Source organism: Leptidea sinapis, chromosome 18 (genome assembly GCF_905404315.1).
Source record: "Leptidea sinapis chromosome 18, ilLepSina1.1, whole genome shotgun sequence".
NCBI lineage: Eukaryota > Metazoa > Arthropoda > Insecta > Lepidoptera > Pieridae > Leptidea > Leptidea sinapis.
In genome coordinates this window covers 11,292,846-11,315,633 of record NC_066282.1, presented here as the reverse complement: position 1 = coordinate 11,315,633, position 22,788 = coordinate 11,292,846, and the positions used below count along the sequence as shown (strand labels likewise).

Here is a 22,788-nt window from a genome sequence, read left to right as displayed (position 1 = left end):
TATATAATGTTTTATTTTATTTTAAATTGATCGGGATATTATGGCAAAAATTGAGTAAATAATTACTATATAAATTTCATTTTGACGCATGAGAAAAACCTAGGCGACATATGGGCATTCTCCTTTAGCATGTTTTTTATCTGATCTTTGCACTAGTGGATCGGGGCGATGAAGTAGATGCAATCTACACACTTTGCTAATGCGTTTGACAAGGTTGATCACAACAACCTAACCACAAAACTATATCATTTTGGAATAACTGTTTCACTTCTTAGTTGATTTCAGTCTTACCTAGCAAAAAGACTTCAGATTGTGTCAGCGAATGGTTACAATTCGCAGCCTTACTTTGCTATGTCTGGCGTTCCTCAAGGCTCTCACCTCGGTCCTATATTATTTTTAATGTTGTGAATGAGGTTCATATTATCTAGGATTCGGAATCTGAAATAATAAAGAAAACAAGCAATGGCGTATAATATATTTAATAAAAAATTTAATATTACAGTATAAACAGTAAGGTCATACATGGCAGTGATGTTATTATTACTTAAAATTATAATATTCGCTATACGACACCTACGCCATCTTCCATCACCCAAACTCTCGGCACTTATAAATGAATACAACATTGAATCTCATTAACAAGATCTTAAACTTCGAAAGAAATAACCAACGAAACGGTGCCGAGATCTAGACCACCTTACCACAAACCTCAACTTTTCTAACGATTAGCCAAACAATTACTCCTAATTTCGTTACGGGCCGGCACAGTCAACCTCCTGAATGTCAATTATAATAGTTTGTCACTGTACATGATACAAGAGTGTCTTAGCAAGTCATAATAACATTGTCACAGATAAGAAATTTGTTCTAAGAAAACAGTATTTTTATGGTGGTCACAATGTGCATTATAGGGGGTTTATAATGTTTGTGTATATAAAATAATAAAACCAATGAATGCCAATAATACAGATTTGCACGAAATAGTAGCAAATATTCAAAGTGCTTTTATAAACAGGCGGTTTATCGTGGTGCCAACCGTACTCGACATGGGGCTGACATGTTTTAAACAAACAAAAGATGGCGCTCGTGTAAATTAATAATTCTCATTAAGTACTATTTAACATGATATTTAAATAATACGCTGTATACAATTTACGTTTACTCAGAATGATTTGTCTCAATAGGAAATAATCAACTTATATGCTGAGATCATTTATACGTCTAGATATACTGTGACTGACAGCTGTGAAAACGTCAAAAAAGGTTGACAGTTAACCGCTATTTTGAGCAATGAACGCATACTAACACAAAGTGACATACAAATCGCGAGTGTAAGACGTAGCCTGTCACACACATTAAAGTAATAAAGACCTGGCCTGTTTTGATCGGTTATCTAGCAGCAAGAGGCTCTATCTATACGTATAAATTATCTAAGCTTATATTATGTAAATACTTAAAATGTTGTCATATGATTAATTAGTTTTTAATACCCACACAGTAAGTAATTTTCATGGCAAACAGCGCCACCTGTTGAAACAAAACCGGCCACATCCCAAGCAAATCTACAATACTTTACCGCTGATCTCGTATACGCAAGTGGGTATTAAATGCGTATGAAAGGACAGCGTTTAGCCAATCCAAGCCCGACCAAAGTCTAATTCCAAGAAAGTAGTTTTCTCCGCGTCTAATTTCTCTATCAAACATTCTTTGGGACTATGCGGCACTTCTCACTGGACCCTCCTACAACAGAGAGTCACGTCCGTGCCTTGCTCTTACCTACTATTCGCTACGCCGACTACACTCATTATTACTATACTCCACTATCTTATTGCTACTGAACTGTGTTATTTGTGTTTTTTAACTATTTTCGTCTAACTTGTAAACCATATATAACTTATACGCTTAGATAGACTGTGAGAGCTGTGAACATGTTTAAAAATAGCGGCAAACGTATAACCCCTATTTTCAGCAACGCACACACTAAAATAACGGGACGCTTATTTTGTGTAAAACGTAGCGGTCACGCGGTATGTACAAGTAATAAACCTGCCCTGTTGTCATGCGTTGCCTATCAGCAAGAGAAACTATCTAGATATATAAATTAACAAAGATCTACAAAGTAAATGAACTTTACTAGTTTTTATGATATTATGTGTCTTTAAAAACATTTTAAAAAATACGTTGATAATAACAAATCCATTGCATAGTTAGTTTCACAACGAAAATTCTATGCGAGCTTAAAATACGAAAATGTAAATAATTAAGTAAATAAGTAATAAAATCACTTGTTTGATTATGTTTGGGTACAGAGACAGTAGCAATAAAAGCTGGAGTAGTGTTACAAATTCAAAAATAGTAAAGTCAAAATAAATAAATATGTATCTATACAAAAATAATACACAATGTGGTGAACACAGAATCACTCTGCGACCCTCCGGTTTCTTCATCTCTCTCTCCAGACTCGACCCATGTTATTCTCTACTTCTCCTTATACTATATGTCAATAAAACTGTTTACTATAATGTAAATGTATCACATCTTTCTAGTGGTCTTCGTAATTGAATTAAAGCTGAAATTTTTATTTAAAAATAAAAAGAGAAGTTTTTATCTCAGGCAGATAATATAGAAAAGTTAATTCTGAAGTCGAGTTTTGAAAATACACAAAACATTACAAATAAACATATATATACAAACATACATACATAGATGTTACCACCGAGACGTCGACATACATTTACTTAGAATCTTGTGAATCGATTTGAACCGAGGTCGCAGATCACTACTTACACCTAACACCGTCGGCGAAACCGCCAAAATTGACTTCTCGTAATAAATATCTCTCACAATTACAATAGTGATCGAGGAGCTTGTAAATTGTAAAGTTCGTCGTAGTACAAAATTAGTTCTATCACCAAAATATTCGGACATCTTAACAAATACGCGTCACGACAGTCGGTCTAGCTCGCTACCGGGGGGAGGGGGGAGACAGCGGCGGCCGTCAGTCGGGCGCGGGCCCGGCGGCGCGGTGCAGCACGAAGGCGTCGTACACCTGCGCCAGCTCGTCCACGTGGTGCTCCTCCAGACACAGGAAGCCGGCCAGCGCCGGGCTGGCGCGGCGCGCGCACGCCAGGCAGTGCACCACGTGGCGCCGCTCGTGCGCCCGCACCAGCAGCGCGTGCCACACCTCGCGCTCGCACGCGCCGCAGTAGTGCGAGGCCTCGCCGCGCGCGCGCCCGTGGAAGCGCACGGGCACGCCGCGCGCGCGCGCCGCCGCCAGCGTGCCGGCGGCGGCCCGCAGCGACTGGCGCAGGCACGTGCGCACGGCGCCGTGCAGGCGCGGGTCCGACACGCGGATGTTGCGCGCCAGGTTCCACGTCAGGTGCACCATGGGCACGATGGACTTGAAGTTCTCCACCTTGTTCCACTCGTAGCGCTCCAGCGCCAGCGCGTACTGGCGCGCCGTGAGCGGGCCCACGTTCCACGCGATGTTGTTGCACCAGCCCGTGGCCTGCACCCAGTGCACGCAGCCCGCGTTCACCCACACCAGGTCGCCGGGCCGCTGCGTGAAGCGGTACACGGGCACGCCGTGCGCGCGCAGCTCCTCGGGGTCGGGCCACCACGAGCCGTGCAGGTACGACAGGCCGTGGCGGTCGCACAGCTCCTTGACGCCGCCCCAGTACGCGTCGGGCACGCCGAACCACTCGCAGTCGCCGGGCCCGATGTTGATGTTGATGGAGCAGAAGTTGTTGTTCTCCTGGTGGCCCGGCGTGCGGCTGCCGGGCACCTTCATGTACAGCTGCACCGTGTTCATGCCCAGGATCACGTGGCCCACGTGCGACAGCATGTTGGCGGCCGACGCCACCCGCGCGAAGGCGGGCAGCTTCTGCAGCTCGGCCAGCTGCGGCCGCCACTTGCGCTCGTCCGACAGGTCCACGTTGGTTCCGAAGCGCAGCATGCGCGCGCCGCGGCGCCGCTTGGCCGGGCCCGCCTCGCGCCCGTCCGAGTCGGACAGCGCGCCGCCGCCGCCCGCGCCGCCCGCGCCCCGCTCGCGCTCCTCCCGCAGCGAGTCCTGGAACGAGCCCGCCTGGTACTGCGCGTACTTGCGCACGGTGGTGTGCGAGCGGTGCGAGGCGCACGCCCACACGCGGCGCCGCCCGCTCGGGTCCCAGTTCTCGTCGGCCGACTGCATCAGCTGCGTGCGCACCTCCACGGCGTGGTCGGGCCACGCCTCCACCAGGGTCTTGGTGGAGAACAGGCCCAGATCGAGCTTGAGAGCGGCCGTGAGCCCGCGCACCACGGCGATGGGATGCTTCAGGCAGAAGTCCTGCAGCTGCGGCGAGAAGGCGTCCCGCTTGGACTCCACGTAGACGAAGGGCGCGGGCGGGGCGAGCTGGTCGGCCGTCAGCCGGGGAGGGGGCACGCCGGGCGGCTCCGGGGGGGGCAGGCCGTCACCCAGCACCGACCACGAGGACGCCGGGCCCGCCTGCTCTCTGGAGACGTGCGAGAGGAACTTATATTAACTACAGTCGCATCATTTGTCGACTAAAAATAAGATCAAAGTGTCAGAACTTGTCCAAATAAAAACAATTAAACTAGCTACGGCGTCCTTCAAATTGAAACAAATAAAGCTTGCACACTGGCTTGGCGGCAGGAAGAGACCCGATGAGCCACCATCCTCTCCTCCTCTCGACTAATTTTGTGCAGAGAACTAGGATAATTTTTAAAATGCAAGACGTCCGTCGCGCAAAATTATGATTTCAACAATATGGATATCGAATCCGAGGTTCTCGAAGGAGCAAAAAAACGAATTTGAGAACATTCTTCAAATCCAATATGGCCGCCGCGCAGATTTGCGATATCAACAATATGGATATCAAATCCGAGGTTCTCGAGGGTGCAGAGAACAAATTTGGGATCATTTGTGAAATCCAAGATGGCCGCCGCGCAAAGTTATGATTTCAACAATATGGATATCGAATCCGAGATTCTCGAGGGTACAGAGAACGAATTTGGAGTTATTTTTGAAATCCAAGATGGCCGCCGCTCAAATTTTAGACTTCAACAATATGGATGTCGAATCCGAGGTTCTCGAGGGTGCAAAGAACGAATTTGGGGTCATTTTTGAAATCCAAGATGGCCGCCGTGCAAATTTATTATTTCAACAATATGGATATCGAATCCGAGGTTCTCGTGGGTGCAGAGAACGAATTTGGGATTATTTTATAAATCCAATATGGCCGCCGCGCAAAATTATGATTTCAACAATATGGATATCGTTTCCGAGGTTCTCGAGGGTGCAAAGAACGAATTTGGGGTCATTTTTGAAATCCAAGATGGCCGCCGTGCAAATTTATTATTTCAACAATATGGATATCGAATCCGAGGTTCTCGTGGGTGCAGAGAACGAATTTGGGATTATTTTATAAATCCAATATGGCCGCCGCGCAAAATTATGATTTCAACAATATGGATATCGTTTCCGAGGTTCTCGAGGGTGCAAAGAACGAATTTGGAGTCATTTTTGAAATCCAAGATGGCCGCGGTGCAAATTTATTATTTCAACAATATGGATATCGAATCCGAGGTCTCGTGGGTGCAGAGAACGAATTTGGGATTATTTTATAAATCCAATATGGCCGCCGCGCAAAATTATGATTTCAACAATATGGATATCGTTTCCGAGGTTCTCGAGGGTGCAGAGAACGAATTTGGGATTATTTTTGAAATCCAAGATGGCCACCGCTCATATTTTTGACTTCAACAATATGGATGTCGAATCCGAGGTTCTCGAGGGTGCAGAGGACGAATTTGGGATCATTTATTAAATCCAGTGTCTATATATGCCAATAATGTGTCACGAAAATGTGGGACGTTTTTATTCAAGAAAATTGAAAGGGAGATTAAGACCGATTGAGATAGAGTGATTAATGGCGAACGTGGCTTGAAGCACATGGCACCGCTAGTAAGTATAACAACTTCCCTACTAGAGTTATATCGTACAGGTTAAGCGCGCAGCCGCGAGAACGTAGAACATCTTCCCCACTAGCTTTCTATCGTGCAGGTATAGCGCGCAGATGCGAAAAAGTTGAACATCTTCCCTCCTAGCGTTGTATCGTGCAGGTTTAGCGCGTGGGTGCGAGTAAGTAGAATAATAATTTCTAATAATGACAAAGAACATTTGGTACTAATGAATAAGAATAATAATTTCTAATATTGACAAATAACATTTTAACAGATTAGGATAATTGATATGAACGAGATTTAAAAATTAATTTTCCAAAGAAGTTACACTTCTGACATGTGTACTTTGTATGCACGCCATTTTTTATGACAATAAGGGTCGAGACGAGTAACACGTTCAGCTGATGGTAGTTTATACACCGTGCCCATTACAATGCAGAGCCCGGCACTACAATAACGCTCGTCACCTTGAGACATAAGATGTTAAGTCTCATTTGCCCAGAAATTTCACTAACTACGGCGCCGTCCCTTCAGACCGAAACACAATAATGCTTCACGGCAGAAAACGGCGGCGTCGTGGTTCCCATAATCTAGCCGCCATCCTGCGCTAAGGAGCCTCCCGCTGACAAATAGCTTACCACACCAACAGAGTGGTGGAGAGTCAACAGCTCTACGTATTTATCTTTGTAGTGGATGGTACTCACTTGCACAGGTCGAGTATCTGTTTGGCGCTCATGGTGTTGTTGAACGTGGCTGGTTTGAGTGGATCCGTCTTCAGAGGCTCCAGCTTGACCACGGCCTGTCTCCCACCTAGGATTGCTTCTTTGTTGTTACCAGCGCCGGACGACATGGCGCCTTCCACTGTTAACAAACGCAATCACAAACTTAATATGGAATATTCGTCACGTTATATAGAATCCAACTCGAATGGGCAGCGTTCGGGAAGCTCCGTAAAATCTTCTCGTCCCAAATACCACAGTGTCTGAAGACGAAGATTTTCAACCAGTGTGTGTTGCCAGTGATGATTTACGGTACGCAGACTTCGCTAGCTATGGGTCTTATGAGAAAGCTCATGGACACTGAGATGGCAATGGAGAGGGCTATGCTCAGAGTTTCCCTGCGAGATCGAATTAGGCAGGGCACATAGTTCCACGGACAGATGGCCGTTGGGGCATTAAAGTCCTCGAATGGCGACCACGTACCGGAAGACGAAGCGTTGGTAGGATGGACCGACGATCTGGTCAAGATCGCCGGAATACGTTGGATGAGAGCAGGGCGGGACCGATCGTCATGGCGATTTTTGGGAGAGGAATAGTCGTAGACGAAACATTAAGTTTCAGAGATCACGTTGCTGCTGTCTCAACTCGTTTACGAAAATTGGTATACACCATTAAATTGCTTCGAGAGTCCGCTGAGCTTTCATTATTAAAAAGCATCTATTTAGCCCTCGGACAATCAATCATAAATTACTGCATTCTAGCCTGGGGAGGTACAAATTCCACCAACCTCATAAAATTGGAAAGAGCGCAAAGAGCTGTGTTAAAAGTCGCTTTGAGGAAACCGATTAGATACCCAACGAATGATTTGTACAGCGACGCTCAGGTACTCAGTGTTCGAAAGCTGTACCTGATAAGAGTGGCGATGCATGTCCACAAAACAGCTCTGAACTCAAAAGAATAAAACACATTGCTTAAAAACCGAGTTTACAAATTGCCTGTTACTAATGTCAAAACTGCATTTGCATGTCGCTTTCCAACCTTTTTGTACCCCCGGATTTATAATAAACTGGTCCAGCTATGTAAATTTAAAGAACACTCCATCTTCAAGGCTAAAGAGCTTCTATCAAAATATTTAATACAACTATCCTATATGGAAACTGAAAATCTTCTTAAGGTACAATCCTAAAAAATACACACAATACATATACACAATACACACACTTTCATACACACAACACATATACACACAATTAATACTTGCATAGTTATTACTGTTACTTTATTTCTTTATATGATTGGTAAAATTTTAGTAATCAGCTTGTTGTCACTAGCCGCTTGTATATCTTCATTTTCTGTTAATTCTACTATTTCCCCCACGAGACAGGCAACGCCTAGTGTGGGGGTCAGTATAAAATGTTAATTTGTATATGAAAAGTGCGAAATAAATGATTTTGTATTTTTTGTATTTTGTATTTGTAATATAAGATTTTATTCTTACGAGTTTTAAAGTATTTGCCTTCATTTGCTTTCATTTAAATTATTATTGTTACAAATATATTAATTGCTCGACAAAGAAGTTGACATTATGTTATGATCACCGCTGTTAGAGCTAACGTCTATTGGTTATTGACCAAACATTGGTAGTTGTGTGAATAGTCTATCAGATCTTTACGAACTACTGCGACCCGATTTATTTTGTGCCTCCATAGTTCTCCTTTTAATTACAAATCTCTTGACAAATTACTATTACAAATCTATAATGTCTCCAATAATGCATATAAATATATTTCTTAATAAATTAAAATGATTGTATACGGTCTTCAAGGGTCTTATAAATTGTTTTCGTCTAAAGTTCGATACAATTCGACAAAGTAAAATAGACTTCCTATAATATATATGTTGAAAAGCTGAAATTATCTGCGTACGTTAAAGTTTAACTTGCATTACTTAATCAAATAATTGCTTTCATGCAATAACTTTTCGGAATACAATAAACAGGCAACTACTAACAAAGATTAACTACCTTATGCTGCAATCCACTACTTTAATTACGAACTTTTAAGCCTTAAAATGTACATTAAAACAACCACACAGTCTTACATCAAACTCGACTATTGACAAATCTTGAAGTACGATGACATATTATTATAGACACGTAAAACTTCCTCGTAAAAATATACAAAACTCTTTAGTCGCAAAAATAATATAATCGGTTTAATCTGCGACAGCAATTTAAACCTGTTTAGATACACGCTTATATCTAGAATAACGTAAACTTCTTTATCTGTTCAACCTACATAATGCCCTATCGGACGTAGTAAAACCGTTGCGTAATTACAACAAAGCATTTGACGTTAAACTTGACATCACTGAACCAAATGTTACATCAGGAAGTGGTGAAATTTCAATTGTACACGACGATTTCTGGCGGAAATGAATTCCTGGTAATTTGATAAAACAGGAACAGATGTGAGCTTTTCATAGATCTGCAGGAAATTGACATTACTTTTTCGACAGAATGTACTTGAGAGGTTATTTAATTGTTTTCGTCTTAGAACATTGCACGTCTAGATAGATTATGACAGCTGTGAAAACGTCGATAAACATAAGAGATTATTAGAGTTGACCTCTATTTTGAGCAATGCACACTAACAAGTGTAGATAATGTAGAAAACCTTTATTTAGGTATAAAGCGGCAACTATTATTTTCACGAGAAAAAGCAATACTAAATAGTGTAAATACTGAGAGTTGCAGTAAATTGTGTACTGAAGTTCTAATTTTCGAAAGTTTGTAAGGAAGGTATGGCTTTTTCAGATTGGTCAACCTTACAGTCACGAGTATAGAGCCAAATAGCGTGAAATGGAGTCTTCTACTATTTTCGCGCGTCTAAGCCAAGAGTAGGTTACTCAATAACTATACTTAGTTATCGCGCGAGTTGAATACAGTCGGAGCCTGAGCGCGAGCATCTCCCCCCACTGTCAGCACGTCTCGCCTCGAACGCCTGCTGTGTAGTGTTGTTCTGCAATCGCCGCTTACCGTGTTATCGCGTGAATACTAAAGTTGCAATTCCGTGTTATTTTTTTTTTATTTAAATAATGACTGATCCGAATCCATCAGGTTCCGTTCAAAACGTTTTTATTTATCACCAAGCACGAGAAATGGCGAAAAATGTTTTAGACATGTGTGTTGAAGATGCGAGAACAAAAATTTTAGATTTAATATTAGGTAAAATTATGAAAACTATATTTATTATTATTTTTAAATTAAGTGTTGAATGGTAAACTTGGAGCAATGTTTAAATTAATCGACACTCATGATAATGGCCATCAATTATAATTAGGTCACAGCACTATCGCATTCCTGAACCCTCAACATTGAACATTCAACTCGCAAGTTATCTGTAAGTACGAATAGATCGTTGTATGCCTATTCATTAATATATACAGAATCCCCCTAAAAAGATGTCATAGTAACACTTCTGTAATTCTACTCTTTATTCTGTGGCAAAGATACACAACATAGTGGACAATTAGCGTTAGAGACCGCCGTGCCAATACAAACATGGCCATGTAATGGGTACACACACACAACCGATGAAAACAGGCCAGGTTTATTACTTTAGTGTGCGTGACAAGCTAAGTCTTACACTCGCGATTTGTGTTAGTGTGCATGCATTGCTCAAATTAGAGGTTACTGTTTACCTCAATTTTTTTCGCGTTTTCAAAGCTGTCACAGTCTATCTAGAGTCTAGACATATAAACGATCTAAGCTACGACCGTCGCCCGTCTATCTGCTACCATCAATCAACAATACGCTTTCATGAGGGTGTGAACACTTTGATAACTAGTCAGGGAAAAATGATAAACAAATACAATTTTTTGACATCTTCTTAATAAAATTTTCAAATATTTTTTTCGGTACTACAACTTTGTTAATAACATTGTTATTTTTTTTGTATTAAAAAAAAAGTGATTACACGATACGATAGTGCGTTCAAACGTTTAGTTTCAAATTATTTAAAAAAAAAATTCACACAAAGATAAAACTAGGATATTTTTAACACGGAAATATATAAAAAAAGTTTTCACACAAAAATTAAGGTAAAAAAACTAATGTATTTTGTCTAAAAAAAAACTGATACCCTATTGTAGAAAAAAAATTGTAACAACACTACTGTGGCATGTAACTGCCAAAGTTAAAACAACTAATTAAGATTCTGAAATGGTACAACACTCATACACCTATAAATGTTTCAATTGTTTATTGAAAACAAGAACCAAAACACAATTGCATCATTATATTTTAAATGTTAACGTTTGCTCAGAGTATCAATTAAAGATTTAACTGCAAAACAGAAAGGATTCAGCAATTTCAGCAATTTTTATCCTTGTTTAACCATAGCATAAGCCATAGAAGTTATGGAGAAAGACGATGCAACGCGAACGTTGGAAGCACAGATCGCGAATGATACCCCAATCTTTAACAATCTCCAGAATATTGTGTTTCTTCTGTGTACTACCGATTAAATTAAATCGAGACCCACCTTAATTTCATTATCCTACAGTCATAACTAATGATGTAGGTCGAAATTCACTTGAACATTCATTTCCTAAGCGACTGTTATCATTTTATTAGAACTGACAATCCACCAATTATCAACATGACTGTTTTTATAATCAGCAAAATGGGTCCTGAATCAATTCGGTCGATGGTACATGAAGTGATTTTGAAAGGTCGATCATATTAAAACTTCAAGAAATTTAAAGAGTTCCGCCTGGTATTTATTTATTTATTAAAGCCTATTACAATATAACAACTATTACTAATTTATTTACAATATTTTTTATATATCAGTCCACTGCTGGGCAAAGGCATCCCCCTTCTTTTTCCATTGGTCCTTATTGTATGTTGTGCGTGACCACATCACTCCTTCGTAATTTACTAGGTCGTCTCTCCATCTAGTACCAGGTCTACCTCTTCTTCTTTTGGCATCTAATGGGTACCAGTTTGTTGCTATACTGCTCCATCTTTCGTTACTGGCCCTTGACATATGGCCTGCCCAATTCCATTTTGCAGTTTTTGCGATTCGTATTACGTCTTTAAGTTTACTTTTTTTCCGTATTTCATTCTTTGTTATTTTGTCTTTAAGTCTAATACATAATAAGTTTCTTTCCATATTTCTTTGCGTCACTTTTAGTCTCTTCGCTTGGTGTTTAATGAGCGCCCAGGTTTGGCTGCCATATGTTAGCGAGGGAGCGATACAGCTGTTAAATGTTTTTGATTTTAAGCTGAAAGGTCATTGTTTTTAAATATATGTTTCAGTGCCCGAAATTTATTCCATCCTAGTTGTATCCTCTTTTCTATCTCTATGTCTTGCCAACCCTTAAATGTTACTGTTTGACCGAGGTATACCGCCTGGTATACGACTCGACAAATATCTAATTCGCTACGAACTTGCTGTGAATAGCTGCACAGTAACAAAAAAATATGGTCTCCCTTAAAGTAAAATCCGATAAAGTTTTACTTAATCGTCACTATAATATTTGAGATCTGTTTTGTTAGAAAACACGAACAAGTCCCACAATGGTTCATATGATCGACAATAATGCACCGATACAGTAAACCCATTCATTCATACTACGTGTTTTGCTCTCAAGCGGGGAATTCCCAGCAATATTGGAGCGACACCGATTATCAAAATATGGAGCGGACTTTCCAAAGGTACATAAATTATTAGGGAATTACTTATTAATATATATATGTATGGATACATACATATTTATTTAATTATAATCGCTTTTAAAATGCTCACAGAATACCTTTATTTTTTATGGTGTATGTGGATGATGCAGCTACTGTACTCAATAACTTTTGTATTAATTTACATTTACTTTTTGACTTACTCGTGTAGGGCATTGACTATTTGACGTTTGAGTGTGTCTGTTGCATCATTTTACATATTATATTGTAATTTGAAATGATTTGTAAATCGATGTACTTAAATGTAAATCTTGATATAAAAGAGTGGCAATGAGTTTCTTGCTAAACCCTTTACGAAGTAGCGGTAGATTCAATAAGAAAAAATATTTTTTTTTGATATTCATAAGTGTCATTTCCGTGACCTACGTGATTAAACTGATTTTGATTTGATTTGATTTGAATAAACAAGCTTATTGTAACAAGCTTAAAACTGACATTGATTATTGTTTTAAAAGAAAGACTAGTAGTTTGCTCTACAAAGAAAACCAAAGCCAAAAATATAGCTATTACATATTGGTCTGTTTGTGTATATATTATATTTTTGCAATACACAAAAAGTTCTGAATAGAATTAATTAAAATTTTAATAAATATATATTAACAAGAGGTCGGCACATAGGCAACATAATATCAAACTTTTACTGTATTTTAAACACAGTTTTAGTAAATAGTGACAAACTATTAGTATGTACAGAAATTCCATAAAACTTCTTCCAGAAAATACGAATGTTTTCTTTAATTTTACAATTTAAGAGTACATTATGAACGGCCAAAGTTCAGGTAAAATTTGTGCAAAAAAAACGGATCTATATTTGGAGGGTTATACTGAATTTGTTTCTTGAAATCAAATCAAAAAAAATCAGTTTATTCAAGTAGGTCACGAAAATGACACTTATGAATGTCAAAAAAAAATTAAATATTTTTTTATTGAATCTACCGCTATTTCGTAAAGGGTTGAGCTAATAAGAAGAAGTAGCAAGAAACTCATTGCCACTCTTTTATATCAAGATTTACAGATCATTTCAATTACAATATAATATGCAAAATGTAAAATGATGCAACAAACACACTGAAACGTCAAATAGTCAATGTCTTACACGAGTAAGTCAAAAAAATAATTGTAAATTAATACAAAAGTAATTGAGTACAGTAGCTGCATCATCCACATACACCATAAATAAATAAAGGTATTCTGTGAGCATTTTATAAGCGATTATAAATAAATAAACATGTATATATCCATACATACATACATATATATATATATACACACAATAACTTTTAAAAATCTGAAACCGAGTCCCCGGCAACAGGATCATCCCGCTACCACAAGCAGCGCCCCTTCACGAGCATGACGCATGAGCCAGCCATCGCCTCCCTCAACCATACTTTAGGGAAAGGGACGACCCGTCCCATGTCGCCGCCACAAGCAATCTACTAAAAAAAATCTACTTCGATAGAAACCTCAATACAATGTAATGCAAAATACCAGTAATTTTTTCTAAAAGAAATATCCGTTAAAACACCATAATAACGTACTAACGTCTTTATGAAAAAAAAAAAAACTACGTTTAAAAAAACCGACTTCAAAAACTCGTAAGTATAAAATAATAAAGATTTGATTTAATACGCCATTTATGCAAATCAAAATAATGTATAAATACTATTATTTGTATTTGTATGTTGATACGGTTTAAGTCGGAAAACTACTGGGCCAAACTATCTCAAATTTTTATGCTACCAAATGGCAAACATTTCGTATGAAACTAAAGAAATCTCAGCGCAATCGGTGTAAAAAATACCAATCGAATTGAGAACCTCCTCCTTTTCGAAGTCAGTTCAAAAATATGACGGCTCGGCCACTCTTACGGAAATCCATCAGTAGTATAGGTTAACCATAACAGAGTACCCATGCCATACGCTGATAATGTGACCCCACGACCCATGATAAGGGCATTGGCCAACTCATGTAAATATAATATTATTTATTACAGTAAATCACAAACATACACTTATTTTCTGTTTCAACTTCCGGTGTTCAAAGATTATTTAAAAGTCCAATATTACTTACGCGCGTTAACGAATTAACTAAAACCAAAGGTTCTAATGGAAATAAAAAGTACTTTTATTTATTTTTACATTTTGCTATTCTCAATCACAACAACTGACATAATATGCAGTGGCGGATTTTCAGATTTGCCGCCCGTAGGCTATTCAAATTTGTCGGTACATCAACTTCTCCCGTATGGTTAGTATAATTGAGAACTATGGTACCAACTACCGTGTTAGATCCTTGATTACTTTAACAGCAAAGAATTATCAAAAAACATTATTTTATACATAAAATATCTCAATCATGTACCACTTTTAAAGTAAGGTAATGTATGTCTTAAAACTGTTCAATACCCTCATAATATGAATAAACAATTTGTTATGTTTTTAAAGTGATAACCCTAACTTCTAGGATTAATATACAAATAAAATTTGAAAAACAACATTTTATGAACAATGCGGGACCTCTGGCGTTTAGAAAATTATGAACTAAATTTGCCGCCCTAGGCTCCAGCCTACTCAGCCTGCTGGTAAACCCGCCACTGATAATATGGTTATATATTATTTTCTTGCACATTACAATTAGATTTTGTTTTAAACCCCGATTTTTTAAAGATTTCCCGAAGATGCGAGATTGCGAATTTTATACCGACGAAGATGCGGGCATGATAATATAGCCATCATATTTAGGTAGTCTATTCAAGAAATAATTTATATTATTTAAACACGACTCATTTGTTGGATTCAGCACCTTACAAACTAATTTGTTACGTATATTACAACAATTGTAAAATACTCTTATTTGATTTAAACGAGCGGGCGTTGAGTTTCTTATGTGTTCTTCTCACGAGCTCAACTTTTTACGAACATATGGTAAATTCAGTTATTTAAAAGAAACATTTATAGTGACGATTCAGAACGGTTTAGTTTATAGCCTACTTGAATTAAGCTTATTTTACTTTGACTTTTACCAATAGAAAGCCACATTTTTGTGATTGTCAATATTAACTCGAAAGATTAAAATAATTTTTCGTGGTAGTCTGATTTTAAAAGTAAGTCGGAGAAAAAACGGTTAAACACTAATCCCCTTATTCATAATAGTCAGCTAACTTAAAGCATTGCTTATTCTCACTCTGTCTTCTTCTATTGACCTAAGTCAGAATGAGAAAAAACACTCCTTAGCGGCTGTTTAAAGTTAGCGGACCATTATGAAAAATGGGGGTAAAAAATGATTTATATGGACAAAACAACGTTAGCCGGGTCAGCTAGTATATATTAAATTACATATAACCAGTGTCGTATTCCATCAAAACATTCAATATCTAATAAAAAAAAACAAATGAATAGGCCTTAATACAACTTTACCGCCCACATAATATATTACTTAATTCTTAGAGCACTTATACGTCTCGATGGACAAAAATTGAGGTTGACTGTTAATCTATATTTTGAGAAATGCACGCACACTAACACAAAGTGACATACAAATCGCGAGTGTAAGACGTAGCTTGACACGCACACTAAACTAATAAACCTGTTTTCATCGGTTGTCTAGCAACAAGAGGCTCTATCTAGATATATAAATTACTTAAGACTTTATAATTTATTTTATAATCAATGAAATCAAAATCAAATTAACTACAATTAACTAAAGCTAGGACAAATTATGGTACAAAAACTATACAGTTTGAGGGAGCCCTACTATATAATGACTTGCCGAAAGATATATTTGAGGAAAAATCTTTTCCAAAATTTAAAGCTAAATTAAAAAAGCACTGTCAATCACAATAGATAGTTACCTTAAAATGTAGCGTGTTCTTAATTAATTATTGTTTAACTTTAAGGTAACTATAAAAAGATAAAATTTATGTTTCTTTTTGAGAAAATAACCTCTTTAAACCTAATGAAGGACTTTTCGGCTGAGATCTATAAAGCGTACTAAGACTGTTCACACGTTACTTACGTAATACTTAGCTGAGTGTAAGATTAGCATAATCTTTTAATTTCGTTTTTATAGTCATTTGACATCGGAAATTATGGTAAGTTTGGCCAAGACAGCTCAATGCAAAAGTCAAGTTCGCGTTTAATCACACTCAGCTAAATCTTACATAAGTTAAGTCTAAGTGCGATGTATAGATCTCTATAGAAGTAGGTCGGAATAAAAGTAAGTGTCTTCACTTACTTGGTGCAGGTTCCTTCTTGATGTCAGTCTGAGTATCAGAGAACTTCTTGAGCAAATCTTCTGCGAGCGACTCCGCATTCTCGCTCGCACTCGACATACTACTGTCGTTTTTCGCAACCTGCGGAAAACAAACAATTTAATACTACAGTTTATTCGATCACTGCGATTATTGTAGTGCGTTGACAGCCCTTAATACTTTTTAGGGTTGTCAAATGCACATTTAGACACACTCATCGACAAAGTCCAGCACATTCGAATAAATCAAAAAGCAAATGTATTTTATATTTATTTATTAAATGCACATAAGCTTTTAAATACATAAATATGGACTTTATATAATTACAGAAGACATTATCGATTTGTGAATGTTAGTACTAAGCACAAAAATATTACAATTAAAACACACAATTATAACCTGCCGCCTGTAGGAAAGGATTTAAGGACTATTTATAATAAAGTGTTAGACATACATTGTAAATAATAGTCTACGATTTATTAATACATTTTAATAATGACTTATACACTTGTTAAATATATACAAACCGGACGCGTCCTCGCCGCTTGGGACAATCGATACTGCGATAGTAATTGTTGCATCAACGCCTGAAACAAACATACATACACATTAAACATAAAATACCGACTCCTCATCTATACTAAAAGAAGAAAAAAAAATATGTTTGTCATCAATAAATTAAAAATCTATTAGATTGACTTATTATTTTAAGTTACTAATAATTTTTATACAAATTATTTTTTATTTTATTAATTTCTTATAAAGAGATTATTTACTAATCTTTACAATAGACCGTCTGCGTCAGCGTAAACATAGGCTGTGTTATTCTATAAAAATTATAAGTGAAATTTTCCAAAAAAAAATCCGATAAATTTTAATATAATAAAAAATAAATTCATTTAAAAAACATTTTATTAATTATGTGTTGGTGCAATTCCAGGCACACATTAAGAGTAAGCCTAACGCATGACGTCATCCGTTTGTTGTTATCGTCAGTACATCAACGGTCGGACCGCCACTTATCGACTAGTCCCGAGTCCGCTAGGTGTTCATAATAGTGGGGCACGGTACTTGTTGCTGCGGGGTCAGGTTGTGCGAGTTCCTCTGCAGGAACTGGAGCGTCTGCAGCTGGTGCGGACTGAGCGGCGCCGGGTCGTCGGGCCTCTTGGGCGGGGCCGCAGTAGCCGCGTACGGCGGCGGCGCCGACTTGGGCGCCCGCGAGGACATCTCGGCCGAGATGGGCAGGTTCCACGCCTCCTCGATGGACGGCAGCGGCCGCCGTCTGGACAGGGTTAACTTTATTAGGCCCGTATTCGCTGACGATAGTCACCTTAGGGATGGAGCACTAAAACCTGACCGACATGCATACAGGAAAGACAGCTCGACAGAGTCAGCACTTCAGTGGGTGGTGCATCAAATAGAGTGGGCTATCTAAACCAGGCCTTCTACACTTATGCTGCTTCTACCCTGCTTTTATACACATAGATCGGACTTGAGATAAAACTATGCACAAAACCATCCCCACCACGCCCTGCAAAAATTGCATGTAGAACGTACCGGGCTCACCAGGAAAATGGCGGCCCATATAGTGGTGAATACCACTACTGTGAATGCTAAAGTAATTAAAGGTCCCAAATTGTTACCAATTTAACAAGACTGGAGTAAGAAGACAGTCCGACACACACAATGGCCAATCAGGAGGCTGAGTGCATCCGCAGCCCAACTAATCCAAAAATCGTCGAATTCTATTTTGTCTCTTTAATGCACAGTTCTACAGATAGAGATAAATTACTACCTTCTACTGCCAGTAATTAGCTGTCAAAATCTAGCTATCCCAATATACCAGATAAGTCATTCTTTTCGGCTTATATTAGGACACGAGAATTGAAATTTCCAAACTTCTATCGCTGGTAAGCTATACGTCATCCCATTGACAGACAGCGTGTACGGATAAGGTGAGTTACCGTCAATAAGTTTATTGGGACAGAAAAGTCAACGGCAGTTACGATTTTTATCTCAAGTAAGGGATAGACTGAATATTGGCAACGGCAGTAAGTTAAAGCATAACTATTTTGTGCAAAACAACACACAACTATTAAAAAAAGACGAAACAAAATATCAACGCAATAACTTATTCATTTTATCAGGTCACATCGACAAGAGTATGCTCACAAATACCAATACCATTTTTTTTATCAACATACCAAATGAAACAAGACCAAAATATATAATAGAGTCATCTACATAAATGGTCATTACAGAAGAGAGCTACAAGAGAACGCTTTTATTATAAGTATTTACTACGGCGAAAATGGGGTCCCCTAATTTGTATCTAAATGTATTAATTAAGAACGCGACAAATAATAAGATATGTTAAGGACAAAGATGACAGTTAAGAATTTATTAACTTTGAATTAAGAATTAAACGAACAATTAATAAGATTGTAATAATATTCAAATAATTAGATATATTACTTTAAAAAAAATATTTCGAATTCCAATTACTTTTAATTCAAAATAGGATATAAAATCACTTATTGGAAGTCAAAAACTACCGTCTATTCCAAAAAGTATGGCTCAGACCTGAGAAGAACGGACGCAAGGATCTCAGCGTATAGCGATAGGAACATTTATGTAATTATTGAACTAAGCAAACATATGTAAGTAATGTAACATAATATGTAATAAATGGGAAGTTCGCTTGTGATAGATACCATTACCACACACACACAACCACACTTAATGAATATTATTTTATATTTACTTGACATTCACTCTCTTTGTACTAAATCAATTAGAACCATACCAATATTTTATCACTACTGATGTACTCAGTAACAAAGAATAGGCGTTGCTTAAACTAACCAAAAGTTTCCTGAAAAGACGATTCTAGAATCAATTCGAAACATAATATATATTTTTGGTATAAATAAAACTATTAATTCAGCGGTTCCCAAACAATTTCAGTTTGGAACACACTTTAATAATTAACTTTATTTAATTAAAACATCCGAAATGTCTATATTTATACTAGCTGACCATATAAATAAACAAATACTACTACTACAAGTTAAGCCATTACTCACTTTCCGGTAACTGAAGCCATCGGCGCATGCGCCAGGTGGACCCTCAGGAAGGCGAGCCTTTGGCGCAGCGCCGTGTTGCAGGCCGTGGCGGCGGAGCCCCCGTTGTTGTAGCACGCGAAGGCGTCGCGCGGCATCTGGCAGCTCTCGTACAGGCTGCCCAGGTTGGTCCAGGCGGCCGAGTGGCCTTTGTCCAGCTGGACTGCGCAGATGTACGCCTGCAGAGCGTCCATTGGCTGGTTCTGCTGCTGGTACAACACTCTGAGCAGAAACTTTCATGTTAACTTCAAAGTTGTTATTGACTTAAACTGTAATAATATGTGTGACCCGAGCTGGCAATCTACAATTTGTTTCAAAATTGAGTGTGACTTGAGCTGCCAATCCAGAATTTGTGAAATCATCGCCCGGCTGTTGTATCACGAACCGATACGAGTTAGTGTACTACAATCATAGACTCTGATAGTATACCTGTCCTGTGTCAGCTTTCAGTTTCCATCAGATTAACAACTTGCCCGTTTCCCCCGTCTAATATATAAATAAAACTGCACAATACTTTGCAGTCACTGACAGTGTGAGACTTACAAGAGCTATAGTAAATTTATGGAACAGCTGAGAAAATAATTTTATAAGAGCCGTTAAACTTGGATTCTAGTTACAGAGGATGCAAGGAATGTAACTGAAAAGGAAATGCTGAACCACAAAGAAAGCTTGGTGGTGTCAAGAGTTACGGAAACAGATGAAAGCTTTTCCGTACGAATAGAATTAATTTATTGTATGTGTTGCAAAAAATAACCTCGGCGCATTTTCTACCAGATTATCAGATCGGGTTAATAAGTAGCCAGTCCATGAGTACCAGCTATAACTGAGCTTGCATTACAGAAATGTCGCAAATACGAGAATCTTTATCTATGCAGCATGCCCTCCCCTCTGGGAATCAGGCGTGTAAAGTAATTAAATTGTAATAGAAAACGAGTTTTCGGGCGGAAGTGCGATGACAGCGCTAATAATATTAAAATGAAGAGTCATTATTCGGTTCTTCAACTTTCGGACTGTTACCATGAGTTAAAACTGGATATTTGCACTTGCCAAGTTCGCGAGGTCAAGGTTAACTGTGATATGTTGATCTATTGCGCTCTTGTCACTGTTACAACTTGCAACGTGAATTGAATTGATAGACATGATATTATTATTATAATAAAATGATAAGTATGCCATGTCTGTAAGTATTTTATTATAGATTTTGTATCTGTTTATATGTATAAATACACGTTAATCTCAGGATAATCCGATTTGAATCTGATTTCAATGACGTATTGTGGCAAGCCCTCGGTAACATTTAGCGTCGTTAGTTAATTGTAATAAAATGCTGAGATGTACGCAGATATATATTGTTGGGTGCAGGTTATTCGTTGCTAAGGCTGAGATCAATAGAGCGTAATTAGACTTTACTCAAGTAAAACTTAGCTAAGTTTAAGCTTAGAGTCATCATTGATTACGTTTTATAGTTGATTGATTTGATAACAGCTGATATTATGCTGAGCTTAAGGCGACACTAAATGCCAGCGACCTTGAGCGATATGAGTTCACGGCTGCCGGCCCACCATCAATGTAACAAAGCCAATATTTTCAAAATTTTTGGGTGGAAAACAGTTTATATGCTTACAATCCTCGTTATTCACTACTAATCTGAATAAATGAACCTACACAAAAAAGTACAAGCTATAAGAATAACTATTCTGTGAGAAGTACCAAAAAAATGCGTCACGCCATGCCAAAAAACTTGTTTAACTTCAAAGAAAAGTGGTAGTTCAAAAAGGCTCGGCAGTGTTAACTATAACCAACAGCAAGCATTAGCAACCTACAAATAAGACTGAAGGATATGTGTAACAGGACTAAGTAGTGTTCATAGCTCGAAATGGTATACTTTCACCACAAAACTTGTCTAAAAACACCATGTTTGCGTGTTTTCTGCTTACTCTTCGCCTTAAACTAAGGCAGCCACATACAAAAGCCAAGTTCGCATTTTATCACACTCAGCGCAGTTTTACGTGACTCTAAGAACGCTCTATAGATTTCAAGATTTTGCCTAAGAGTCCTACTTCTAAAGAATCTGACCAGAAATAAATCATCAAGAAGCAGACACAAGTTGGTATCATCCAAATTAAACAATTATTTCGATTCAGTTTCGAGGAATATTTAATGAGGCAATGTTATTATTATTCCACATCGACATCCGCTGGACGTCCGCTCTGAATTATTTTTAACATTTAAATTTATTTGAGAGGATTGCGGGCGAATTTATTACGCTAAGAATACTTTGCAATGTTAATGCCCTAAACAGGAATAATAATGCGAGCGAGCGAGTATATTTGTTGTATTGTTTCATCCGATCAGTGCGTCTTATAACCGGTCAGAGCTAGTTTTTGTACAGCTCTTGTTCACAGTTGTCAAGCGGGAAGTTGTTATGTATGTTATTATCTAATAAGGACTTCTTCCAATTATAATTATAAAAAGTAGTTATTTATTGCGAACCATGTAACGGAAAGATCGCTATTATACCCTGCTTTGCGGGAGGAAAGTGGCACTTTTCGGCCTTCTAAATAGTTATTCGCATCGGAAGGGAAAAGGCCATCTCAAACCGCATGCATGTCGCAAGCCGAAGGTCTATTTGCCTCCCTAGTTGCGAGCAATAGTATATGGTTAAGCTAAGAAGACGTCGGAAATTGTCAATGTAATACTAATTTAAGAAATGTAAACCTGTTATAATCCCCTTGATATGGGATGAGGTTGAGATCGGGTTAGGCCGCTATTTCCGTGACGTCACAGAGATGTTAAACTTCAACATCACCAATTAAAAGCACCATTAGTTTACACTAATAATTGCTGACGTCAGGCAGACGATTTTTTCTTCCATCCCTTTTTCAACACGCCAGGTTCATGTTAAGTCAAGCAACTCACGAAATCAAAGGTATCTTATTGTTATACTACAAAATACAAACACAAAATCACTCGCCG

General features: G+C 38.3%; 1 protein-coding gene across 2 annotated transcripts in view; it reads right to left on the bottom strand.

Moving 5' to 3' along the window:
• Positions 1–463: 463 nt before the first annotated feature.
• The window catches only part of LOC126969528 (lysine-specific demethylase 6A), a 64,261-nt gene continuing 41,936 nt past the window's right edge, over positions 464–22,788 (bottom strand). Inside the window, exons 7-12 of one of the 2 annotated variants that reach the window (XM_050815003.1) lie at positions 19,777–20,034; positions 17,762–17,972; positions 17,218–17,277; positions 16,675–16,792; positions 6,666–6,822; positions 464–4,490 (exon numbers count right to left, since the gene is read on the bottom strand). In XM_050815003.1, the coding sequence (XP_050670960.1) occupies positions 2,999–4,490; positions 6,666–6,822; positions 16,675–16,792; positions 17,218–17,277; positions 17,762–17,972; positions 19,777–20,034 (2,296 nt within the window). In that variant the 3' untranslated portion in view covers positions 464–2,998. The remainder of the gene's footprint in view (positions 4,491–6,665; positions 6,823–16,674; positions 16,793–17,217; positions 17,278–17,761; positions 17,973–19,776; positions 20,035–22,788) is intronic. The other variant, XM_050815004.1, reaches the window with a different exon arrangement.